General features: G+C 41.0%; 1 protein-coding gene across 1 annotated transcript in view; it reads left to right on the forward strand.

Moving 5' to 3' along the window:
* Positions 1 to 6775, forward strand: part of LOC126481922 (uncharacterized) — a 45401-nt gene extending 38626 nt beyond the window's left edge. The window contains exons 2-3 of the mRNA XM_050105882.1: positions 4869 to 5109; positions 6251 to 6775. Of these exons, the coding sequence (XP_049961839.1) occupies positions 4869 to 5109; positions 6251 to 6775 (766 nt within the window). The remainder of the gene's footprint in view (positions 1 to 4868; positions 5110 to 6250) is intronic.
* Positions 6776 to 12419: the final 5644 nt, after the last annotated feature.

Raw genomic sequence — 12419 nt, forward strand, 5'->3', positions numbered from 1 at the left:
AAATACATTAAATGAAGCAGGTGAAAAGGAATACAAACGTCTCAAAAATGAGATCGACAGGAAGTGCACAACTGCTATGGTGGAACTGCTAGAGGACAAATGAAAGAATGTAGAAGCATATATCACTAGGGGTAAGATAGATGCCGCCTACAGAAAAATAAAGAGATCTTTGGAGAAAAAAAAACACCTGTACGAATATCCAAAACTTAGATGGTAAACGAGCCCTAAGCAAAGAAGGGAAAGCCGAAAGGTGGAAGGAGTATATAGAGGGGCTATACAAGGGTGATGTACATGAAGGCAATATTTTGGAAATGCAAGAGGACGTAGATGAAGATGAGATGGGTGACGTGATACTGCGTGAAGAATTTGACAGAGCACTGAAACACCCAAGTAGAAACAAGGCCCCGGGAGTCGATAACATTCCGTTAGAACTACTGATAGCCTTGAGAGAGCCAGCCATGACCAAAGTCTTCTATCTGGTAGACAAGGTGTATAAGATAGGCGAAATACCCTCAGACTTCAAGAAGAATATAATAATTCCAATCCCAAAGAAATCAGGTGTTGACAAATGTGAAAATTATCGAACTATCAGTTTAATAAGTCACGGCTGCAAAATACTAACAAGAATTCTTTACAGCTGAATGGAAAAACTGGTAGAATCTGACCTCGGGGAAAGTCAGTTTGGATTCCGTAGAAACGTTGGAACACATGAGGCAATACTGACCCTATGACTTATCTTAGAAGATAGATTAAGGAAAGGCAAACCTACGTTTCTAGGATTTGTAGACTTTAGAGAAAGCTTTTGACAATGTTGACTGGAATACTCTCTTTCAAATTCTGAAGGTTGCAGGGGCCAAATACAGGGAGCGACTGTGCGGGGCTGGTCCCGGCGGAGGTTCGAGTCCTCCCTCGGGCATGGGTGTGTGTGTTTGTCCTTAGGATAATTTAGGTTAAGTAGTGTGTAAGCTTAGAGACCGATAACCTTAGCAGTTAAGTCCCATAAGATTTCACACACATTTTGAACAGGGAGCGAAAAGCTATTTGCAATTCGTACAGAAATCAGAAGGCAGTTATAAAAGTCAAGGACACGAAAGCGAAGCAGTGGTTGAGAAGAGAGTGAGACAGGGCTGTAGCCTGTCCCCGATGTTATTCAATCTCTAGGATGAACAAGCGGTAAAGTAAACCAAAGAAAAATACGTAGTAGGAATTAAAATCCAGGGAGAAAAAATAAAAACGTTGAGGTTTGCCGATTACATTGTAATTCTGTGAGAGACAGCAAAGGACTTGGAAGAACAGCTGAATGGAGTCGACATAATGGAATGTAGTCGAATTGAATCAGATGATGTTCAGGGAATAACACTTAAAGTAGATGGGCTTACTATTTGGGCAGCAAAATAACTGAGGATGGTCGAAGTAGAGAGGATATAAACTATGGACTGGAGATAGCAAGAAAAGTGTTTCTGAAGAAGAGAAATTTATTAACATCGAGTATAGATTTATGTGGCAGGCTTTTCTGAAAGTATGTGTATAGAGTGTAGCCATGTATGGATGTGAAACATGGACGTTTAGACAAGAAGACAACAGAAGTTTTTGAAATGTGGTGCTACAGAATAATGCTGAAGATTTGATCGGTAGATCACGTAACTAATGAGGAGGTACTGAATAGAATTGGGGAGAAGAGGTATTTGTGACATAACTTGACCAGAAGAAGGGATCGGTTGGTCGGATACGTTCTGAGGCATCAAGGGATTACCAACTTAGTAGGCTACTGGAGGGATGCGTGGAAGGTGAAAATCGTAGAGGGAGACCAAGAGATGAATGCACTAAGCAGATTCAGAAGGTGTAGGTCGCAGCAGTTACTCGGTGATGAAGAGGCTTGCACTGGACAGAGTAGCATGGACAGCGGCATCAAACCAGTCTTTGGACTGAAAACCATATCACCAACAACATATCGACGAATTTTTTGATGTATCGAGAACCGATAGCGATATTCATTTAATATTGATATATCGGACTTTCGATATTTTTAAAAATATCAACAGTCCTAGTGCAAAGGTGTTCTACAAGCTCCAATCTAATATGAAGAAAAAAAGTTAAAATTCTTGTCAATCCATAATAATACTGTATTAAGGTCATACTACACTAGACCGTCATTTTACACAGTATCCGATTAACTGGTTTCAGCGATTGAAAACTTCTGTTATCCACGTGGCAGTAGCAGTTTCCATAGTAAAGAGTGTAACGTTCTTTATAAAAAGGAGGAGAAAAATTACGATTACGTTGAATGAATGTCTGATCGTGGAATGGGTACTGAACTCGAATTGTCGTGTAGCGTGTTCTAACTGCAAGTGGTGTGCTTACTCTGTGTTAGCAAAACTTTACGAATCGATTGGGCAGTGCAACTCCCAATACCAATAAAGAGATACAGTCACTGCAAAATACATTCAGTCCCTTAAGCACTGACTTCAAAGGCCCTGTCAAAACTAATAACTTTGGTCCCTGTGCACATAACAAATAAATGAAATTGTCTTACCTCTCAAGCAGCAACGGTGGAAAGCAATATATTCTGGTCTCTCATAAAAAAATATAAATATGCTAACTACAGGCTCAGCAGTGTGCAATGCTGCCCACAATACTTGAAATGCACATGAAATTCATTTGGCTGATAAACGAGATCATTTAAGAAAATCCAAATTCTTTGAAAAATATATGACCTGGACTGGGAGGCGGAACTGATTATGGTGAACTACTAACACAAAGTTTTTTAGCAAAATTATATTGCAAGTTAAGTTTGTCTTTTCAAAAAACATCTGACAATTACGTTACTGACAATTGATTCACAAACAATCAGATTTAAACAGCAAGTATTATCTAACTTCACTAATGCAACGTAAATGCAAATCATCGAATTCCACATAGCTCTCTTAACAAATATTAAACGCATTACAAAAATGAAATACCTAACTAGCCTTTTTATCAAAACCGTTTACGTACATTCTGGGGTTACTCAAAAATTACAAATTATCAGCCAACTCACCTATACTAACGCGCTGCCAAAAACAGAAATCATAATTATTGAACATCTTTACCTTAATGCATGAAGACTTCTGCTTCCATTTTCAACGATATTGACATACCTACATTAATCTAACTGTCGGTGGCTTGACGCAGTACCCCACAAAGACTGCCTAATTCATCCTTTCCCTCACAGACAGGTACCTATAACTGTGCGCCAAGCGCTCTCTTATTCCAGCACGAACAGTATCTCTGGGTCTACGATATAAAGCCTATCAAAGACATTCACCGTTTACAGTATACTAGCACAGTCTAAAGGTGCGTTTACACTGCGATTTGTATCGGCATATGTATGAGATACATGTATATGCGACTTTGCGACATGTATCGCGACCTGTATGAGTTGACAATTATCAACCTCATACATGTATGTGCGTGCGTTTACACTGGTTGGTATGTATCACTGTGCGATAGCTTCCGACGACGATTTGGAAGTTTTCACATTTTTATGTGCTGATACACTTGCTCTTTTGGAAGACGATAAGAAGAAAAGGCGGAGGAAGCGTAGATGGTGGCACAGAGAGTTTCTCGCGAATTAACGCTAGAGGATGGCGCATATTTTAGAAATTATGTTAGGATGAGTATGGAGGATTTCCGCGGTTTGTTATCACTTTTGGCTCCTCTTGTGTCCAAAACCAACACAAACTTTCGGGAAGCGATTCCACCAGAGGATCAGTTGGCAGTAACAATCCGTTTTTTAGCCACTGGGGATTCCTCGTAAAACGAAGATTTCATGACAAAACATTTGCATTGTCGCACGATAGCTAATGCCAACTCTCACACACGATTGTCGGCATCCGTTGTCAACATTATCACGCGAGGCCGCCGGAATAACAGCAAAACATTGATATACGTGCCAGATGCATGAAAAAATTATATAATGTATTACATACTCTGATATATATATAAAACTTTTACCTTCACTTCTTGGGATAAAACTTGCACAATGGCCTCGCAAACACGAAGAATAATGTTGCATATGGCACTTTTTGATATTCTATGCAGATACATTAACGTCGAAACGACAGTCGGCACCTTCAAAACTCAAACAGCCGCCAAAGAGCCTGGTACTACGCATACGCTAATCGTCGAAATAAGCGGCAGTCGACAAGGCGACAGGAAATGATAGTACTGCGCATGTGCGAGTTCTTCAAATGTTGCTCATACATGTCGCGTATATGGCCAAAAAGCGATATACAAAATGTATACGCGACATGTATGAGCTCGAGGGTCCGCATACAAGTTACGTGAATTTTTGTATGAGGTGATGTATCGCGACATGTCAAATTGACATGTCGCTCATAAGGTACGTTTACACTGGGATACATGTATCGTGACATGTATGAGCGACATGTCAATTTGACATGTTGCTATACATCACCTCATACAAAAATTCACGGAACTTGTATGCGGACCCTCGAGCTCATACATGTCGCGTATACATTTTGTATATCGCTTTTTGGCCATATACGCGACATGTATGAGCGACATTTTAAGAACTCGCGCATGCGCAGTATTATCATTTCCTGTCGTCTTGTCGCCTGCCGCTTATTTTGAAGTTTAGCGCATGCGTAGTACCAGGCTCTTTGGCGGCTGTTTTGAGTTTTGGAGCTGCCGACTGTCGTTTGTTGTGTAGTTATTTGTGTATTTTGTCGTGTGTTGTGCCCGCGTGTTTTAAAATTTGCGATGACTTCTTGGTCCAAACAAAATACACTGCATTTTATAGAGGCAGTGCGCAGGCATCCCTGTATATGGGATGTGAAAATACGAGACTATAAGAACACTCACAAAAGGTACGACGAGTGGGAGGAAATTGCCAAGGCATTTAACGTGTCAAGGAAGGAATGTGAGGACAAGTGGCATAATTTAAAAAGCCAATATAGTCGCGAGTTAGCGAAACGGAAGATCAGCAAAGGAAGTGGAAGTGCTACAAGCAATGTGTACCACACTTCATGGTATGCTTTTGAAAGTATGCAGTTCATAAGAGACAATTACAAACCACTCTCTCATAGGAGCACACATGAAGTAGTACCAGTAAGTAAATTTGTTATATTATTTTATTAATCATATATTTGGCAACATTTTTTCATGCTAATGCTTTACATAATGTGAATATTTACAATTTCACTGAAAAACATGATTCTCCATACTGCTATGGTTTGAAGTCCTGAATACTGCAGAAGAATAGAGCATATTACTTTATGTCATCATTTAACAATGATGTGCAACTTATTTTCCATACTGCCATGGGATGGAGCCCTGAATACTGCAGAAGTATTCAGCATATTCTCTTCTGTTGTCATTCAGCAATGAAGTTCTTCGGCCAGTTCTGGGCAGTGGCTCCAGCACAGTAGGGGTTTCCCTCCAGGACCCAGGTATTACGTTGCCATCATCTCCCTCTCTGTCGTATGTTCCTGCTGGACAATAACTTTGAGATTTTCTGTTTTGAAGAAAATTATGTAAATAAACACAGGCAAGTGCCACCACTGTAGCTTTCCCCGGACTGAGAAGCATTTGCTTCCTCAGCACTCTGTAAACAGCACTTATAATCCCAAATACATTTTCTATTACTCTTCTTGCCCTGCATGCTCTATAGTTAAAAATACGTTGCCAACTATTTTTTTCATGCAGACCTGGAAATGGTTTCACAATATTTTCCTCTAGGCCAAAGGCTTCGTCAGCGACGAAAACATATGGAACAGGCTTGCTCCTACCAGGAAGAGGAGTTGGTGGTGGTATATTTAGAGTTTTTGTTTCTAACATTTTGTAAAATGTGGTGTCTTTAAGGACACCACCATCTGAAATCCTCCCCTGCGTGCCAACATCAGCGTAAATTATTCTATAATTAGCATCAGCAATTGCTAGCAAAACAATGCTGAAGCGCTCTTTATAATTAAAATAAACTGTTCCACTGTTGGGTGTTGCCACAATGTCAATGTGCCTCCCATCTATAGCTCCCAAACACCTGGGGAAATTCCACTTTTCTTCATATTCTTTGGCAATTTTCAGCCATTCCTCTGCAGTAGCAGGAAGCTGGAAAGAAAATTGTTACTCTTTTAATTTAATTTACGCATGGACACTCAAAGAAATTCTAAATACATTAAGACACTTTGATTATAATGTATGTATAACATATAGCTCACTTTGCCTTAGAAATGTGTTATGTATTTTAAAGGTCATGGAAGCCCCAGCCAGAGAAGGAGATGGTGAAGGAGAAGGAGAAGGAAGCATTAGTTTCCCTTTCGATGTCACAGAAATGGAGGAGGTGACATTTGCCACGCCCCCAGAAGACATTGTGGAAGTGGAAACCACTCCACTCATCTCTGTGCCTCCACATGAAAGTGGATGTGCAACCGTGGCACCCTGTACCACTCCAAGTCCGAGTGGAAGTGGTAGATCAAGTGCACTGAAGAGAGCCAGGAGAGACCTGGATGAAGACCGAGAAGGTCTTTTACAGACCTTAAGAAAAGTTGGCGACAATTTAGCAGGCAGGAAAAGGGACCAGTTTACCCACTTGGGTGACTTGGTCGCCAATAAGCTCAGATTTCTGTATGAAAATGGCCATACTACAATTATGGCAAGACTTGAGAACGGAATCTACAGATGTTTGCAGGAGGCAAACGATGAACTAATAAATGCAAATGCAACACAATTTATGTATTCTTTAAAAACATGTATAAACGTTGAAATATGCATGTAATGTGCTGTCAAGTACTATTTAATAAAACTAAATACAAATTAATGTTGTTGGATATCTTTACTGTGAAGAAAGTGTCCTCAGAAATTGTGATATTGTATTACTGAGTGAAGCATGTCAGTCGATCCAAAGAACTAAAAGCTAACCCATTTCAGCAAAATTTGAGAAATTTATGCTGAAAAAGGTATGTGCCGTTAAAATTTTAGTTCCTATTCCAGCATCCTCACGTGGTTATGTTGGCAACATCAACGGCGCGGTAGAAAATTTGTGCTGCTGTTCCTGGTTGACAGTTACTTGTATGTACCCTCGTCCGCTCGTTAAAAGTAATTGCCCTCGTAAAACGAAGATTTCATGACAAAACATTTGCATTGTCGCGCGATTACTAATGCCAACGACTCACACACGGTTGTCGGCATTAGCATCCGTTGCCAACATTATCACGCGAGGCCGCCGGAATAATAGCAAAAAACTGATATACGCGCCAGATGCATGAAAAAATTATATAATGTATTACATACTCTGATATATATATATATATAAAACTTTTACCTTCACTTCTTGGGATAAAACTTGCACAATGGCCTCGCAAACACGAAGAATAATGTTGCATATGGCACTTTTTGATATCCTATGCAGATACATTAACGTCGAAAAGGAATCCCCAGTGGCCAAAAGACGGAGTGTTACTGCCAACTGATCCTCTGGCGGAATCGCTTCCCGAAAGTTTGTGTTGGTTTTGGACATAAGAGGAGCAACAAGAGATAGCAAACTGCGGAAATCCTCCATACTCATCCTAACATAATTTCTAAAATATGCGCCATCCTCTAGCGTTAATTCCTGAACGAGCATTGCGTAAGCTCCGTGAGTAGCGCGTTTGCGAAGAAACTCTCTCTGCCACCATCTACGCTTCCTCCGCCTTTTCTTCCTATCATCTTCCAAAAGAGCAAGTGTACCAGCACATAAAAATGTGAAATCTTCCAAATCGTCGTCGGAAGCCATCGCACAGTGATACAAATCAGTGTAAACGCACGCTCATACATGTATGAAGTTGATACTTGTCAGCTCATACAAGTCGCGATACATGTCGCAAAGTCGCATATACATGTATCTCATACATGTGCCGATACAAATCGCAGTGTAAACGCACCTATACATGTTGCGATACATGTATCCCAGTGTAAACGTACCTTCAAATTGACATGTCGCTCATACATGTCGCGATACATGTATCCCAGTGTAAACGTACCTATACATGTCGCGATACATGTATCCCAGTGTAAACGTACCTTAACATAACAGTCGCGACACTTCGCCTCGATTTTGTTGCCTTCAGCGCCAGCAGCGCTCCAAGCGGCTGGTAGGCTGAACTGTGAGTTCGGCGCGATCGTGAAAGCGAATAGTGATTGTTTATTTTGATTTATACAATGGTTTTTACGATCGGGAGCGTTTGTAGCGCAATGAGTTGCAGCAGCAATAGGCAGAAGACACCACAGCCGTCTTTTTTAGGTTTCCTAAGGATCCTGAGAGGTATATACCATCATGTTACTAAACTGTATCGTCATGATTCACTTGCAAATGTATGTGTATAAATGATGAATGTTTCGTTTTAGGAGCAAAAATATGGCTAGTTAATAGCAGACGAGAAGACCTTATGAAGAAAGACCCGGTTTACCTGTATAATAATATTAGGTTTTGTTCGCTACATTTCGAACAAAACCAGTTCATGGACGCAGACAATAACAAACTCGCGTGAAATGCAGTACCCACACTGTTTGACATTCCAGATAAGCCACCTCAACTGACGATGAAGAGGAAACTGCCACAAAGATTCGACAGTCAATCTAAAGCTGTAAAACAGTCCTATGACACAGAAGCAGCCAGTTCAACTCTCCATGTATTAGTGCCAGATTCGTGAGAATCGTCAACACAGACCTGCTTTGACGATGAAGTGGTTAGATTAAGTGCAGCTGTTCGTGTGTTACAAAAGCGTGTGAAGTGTCAGAATGTGCAGATCGCTAGACTTCGAGCGAAACTGTCATGGGACAAGGAAAGTGCCTACAGACAGATTGTTTGAAAATTATTCAAATATTTGATTTTTCATGAAATGTAATGTAATCAGCTCATTATAATGTTTTCAGCATATTTCTCCCACTATTTGTCAGTTGCTTAGAATAATATAAAGATGAAGGTCGTACTTGTGGCAACAGGCGACAATGACAAACACAGTAGGCCTACAGAACGATAAACGAGCTGTCCATCGCTTTTGCATGTCTGTGCTTCTTACATGTGAATCTGTGTGTTTATATTCTTTTGATATCAACGTGGTAAGCTGCAATTCTGCCCAATGTCACAAGTGTTTCTTCACGAATGTGTTGTAGCTTGCCACACTATTCATGGTTTTTGTCCACACTTGCGCTTATTTTAGAATCATTTTTAGAAACATATATGCCTTATGATACTACATAAACTCTTGGAGGCAAGAAACTAACTCGAATAATTCGGAAATTACGTAGGACATGGATGCTAACAAACATTATGCTTACGACGTGTCTGACGTTCACCTTACCTGCCGCTTGGAGCGATAGTGTCGCTCCATCTGTCAAACGGCAACAACTTTTACAGCAGTGAGTGTCGCAACTGTTATGTTAGACTGTGATACTAGGTTCATTTTAATTTATTAATATTCTTATCTTATTCTGGTGCCACCTATAAGTGTGCCCCAGTATACTTCTTTCAAGCTGCATGACACATAATAGGGTACCGGAAATAAGTCATTTTGTAACAAATGTAGGTAATTGGTTTCTCTTAAAATGAGAATTCAATTAAGCAGACATCAAGATACTAATAGAGATATCTTGCAGGTATATAATGCACTGTCCGGCAAAAAGTGAAGCATCTACAAGACGTGGTCGCCTGTCAGTGTAACTTTGTACACGTATACACCATGGGCGGAGATCCCGTTCTACCAATGTTTTTGAGAGAGACAGCGTTATTACTCGCGGCGTCATAGTGTAAGCAGCCATCGGGCATGACTTCATCTGTTGGTAGGGGCTGAGGAAACCCTGTCAGCACAGCTATACTTCACGGACATCCTACGTCCCCTTATGTTATTTGTAGCAACAGTATCTTTTTTTCAACAGTACAATGTTCGTACGCTAACTCAGACATCAGGTCCGTCCCAGTTGCCAGTGTCCAGTACATCAAGGACCAGTTGCAACAGCTGTTGAGCAGCTGGCGCCAGGGGAGGATACAGCAGCATTATGTCACAATTCCCAAACGAATCAGTGGAAGCGTCCAGGCCAGAGGGTGTGCAGCAGACAAGTTCTATTAAATCTGACTCGATTTTGTAATCACTGAAATAACATTACGTACCCTCTCATCCCGTGAACTTTCATTTCTTTTCCTTCTCCCCTGCAGGGCCTTCGCTTTTTTTTTTTTTTTTAGGCTGTGCATGTACCTGAGAAAGATGCTGCTATTACTTTTTTTGTGTGTCTCTCCTTGTAATACACTAGCTTACATTACGTTGACGTAAGCACAAATAGTTTTTAGTAATGTAGTAATTGTTTATTGTTGATACAGTGTACAGATTGACTTAGTGTTTTGTGTATCTTTCGTTAACGTATACGTTGACTCTTCCACAAAACTTACTTAAAGGTTCTCCGTCTCGGTGTGATCTACGGAACGCAGCAAATACAGGGCATCCATAATTGAAGTTCTAGTTTCAAAACGCTGTAGAAAGAGAACTACTGCTCAGAATGACGTCAAATTTGAACAGCATATTATTGACTCTGGGGGAAACGTCATCGAACAAAAAATTAAACGAAAATTGTACCAATAGACGGCACTGTAAGCATCTAAACATAAATGGGGTCGGCTACAAATGACAGATGACTCGCAATACGATGGCGGAGTTGCACATTATACATCCGTGCTGTTCAATGTGCATGACGGCACAAGTTCGGGAGTCAAAATTTCTGACACTGTTGGGTAAGCCGATCCACCACGGCAAGATAGTACCACATCGGATGGGAAATATTGGGTTTTAATCCTCCTGGAGTCAAGAACCGCATAAAAACAACAATTAAATCGGTTTATAATTGCCGTGAGACTGGAGCAAGACACGTGCAATATGCTGGCCACCGTTTTCTGCCACAATAGAGAAACAGCATGTTCCACAACAGATCTTAGTGTCTCAGGGGCCACGTTCAAAATGCGTTGTGCAATGTGTCCCTCCCATTCAACTACTTTGGTAATTGGAGCACTGAACACAACATCTGTTACATAATCCCACAGCCAAAAAAAAAAAAACACAGGTTGAGATCAGGTGATATGGACGACCAGACTGTAGAGAAATGACCCTATCCACACATCCATGGTCTTGAAGGCTTGGAATGACGTTGGTGCGCAAAAGACTCTCATTGCTTTTACCAACAGGGCCCGTACAGATAACAGCGCCCGTAGGACTCATCTTCTCGAAAAAAAAAAGAAATACAGCCCTACGATAACCGATGCCGTCAACCAGCATCACGCAGTCATCTTTGTAGAATGAAGTCGTAGTAGTTGATGTACGTGTGGATTTTCCGTTGTCCATATTCTGCAATTCTGCGTATTGACATGTCATTGGAGGTGGAAATGGGCTTTGTCTGTCCCCAGAATGCTCCATGGCCATAGATTGTCCACATCCATGCGAACAAAAATTCCAGAGGTTTCAGCAGTTCAGCTGGAAGCAACTCCTGAAAATGGGTGATTTTGTATGAATAGCTATGCATGATGTTTCATAGGATATTATGTATCGTGCTCGAAGATATTTCCAACTTTCAGGCGATTTTCCGTGCACTGCGTATTTGCACACCACTCCTCCTGCAGTTCTGTGACCACATCTTCGACAGGCCAACTGCCTTCCCCCAACTGCCACAATGCACTTCAAAAGAAACCGGCTTTTCGATTTTTATAATATTTTCTTATCAGACCAATGCTTTTTTTCATAGCCTCTTCAGTGCTATTGGTGCAGTCACCGCTATTGTAAAACAGCTTTACCAGCAACTGGCGAACATTCATGGATACTGTAATGCTGGGCGTCTCGGACGCAAACCGAGGAGCAGCGGTGTGCCGCACATTTGTTGGTGTGCATGTTCTGACTTTTAACAACGCTATCTATTGGTCATTTTTTGTTTTGTTCCATGACGTTTCCCCCTGCGTCAATAATATGCTATTCAAACCTGACGCCATTCTGAGCAGTGGTTCTCTTTGTGGTTTGTGGGATTAAAGGGACCAGGGTTCTTTTTCTACAGCGTTTTGAAAATGGGACATTAATTATGGACACCCTGCAGATGATTCAATTATGGGAAGACGCATACTGCTACGGACAGTATGCGTTCAACGAACTAAAACAATTTTTATCCAAATAATGGAACAGGTCTACATTTTTCCGTAGTGTTTCAGTACAATATTTCTGTGCAGCAGAGTATTCGTGAGACGACGTTCGGCCAACTCCAAACTTGTTGCTGAATTTTTGGTACAGGGTGATGCGTTAAGTCGTACAGAGTTACGGAGATCTAGTGATATGAGAGTCACAATGAAATACGTCTTCGTTATGGCCCATAATCACAAGGGCGTGCTGAAAAGTAATACCTCCTAATTTTTTCCG

This window comes from Schistocerca serialis, chromosome 5 (assembly GCF_023864345.2).
Source record: "Schistocerca serialis cubense isolate TAMUIC-IGC-003099 chromosome 5, iqSchSeri2.2, whole genome shotgun sequence".
NCBI classification, from domain to species: Eukaryota; Metazoa; Arthropoda; class Insecta; order Orthoptera; family Acrididae; genus Schistocerca; species Schistocerca serialis.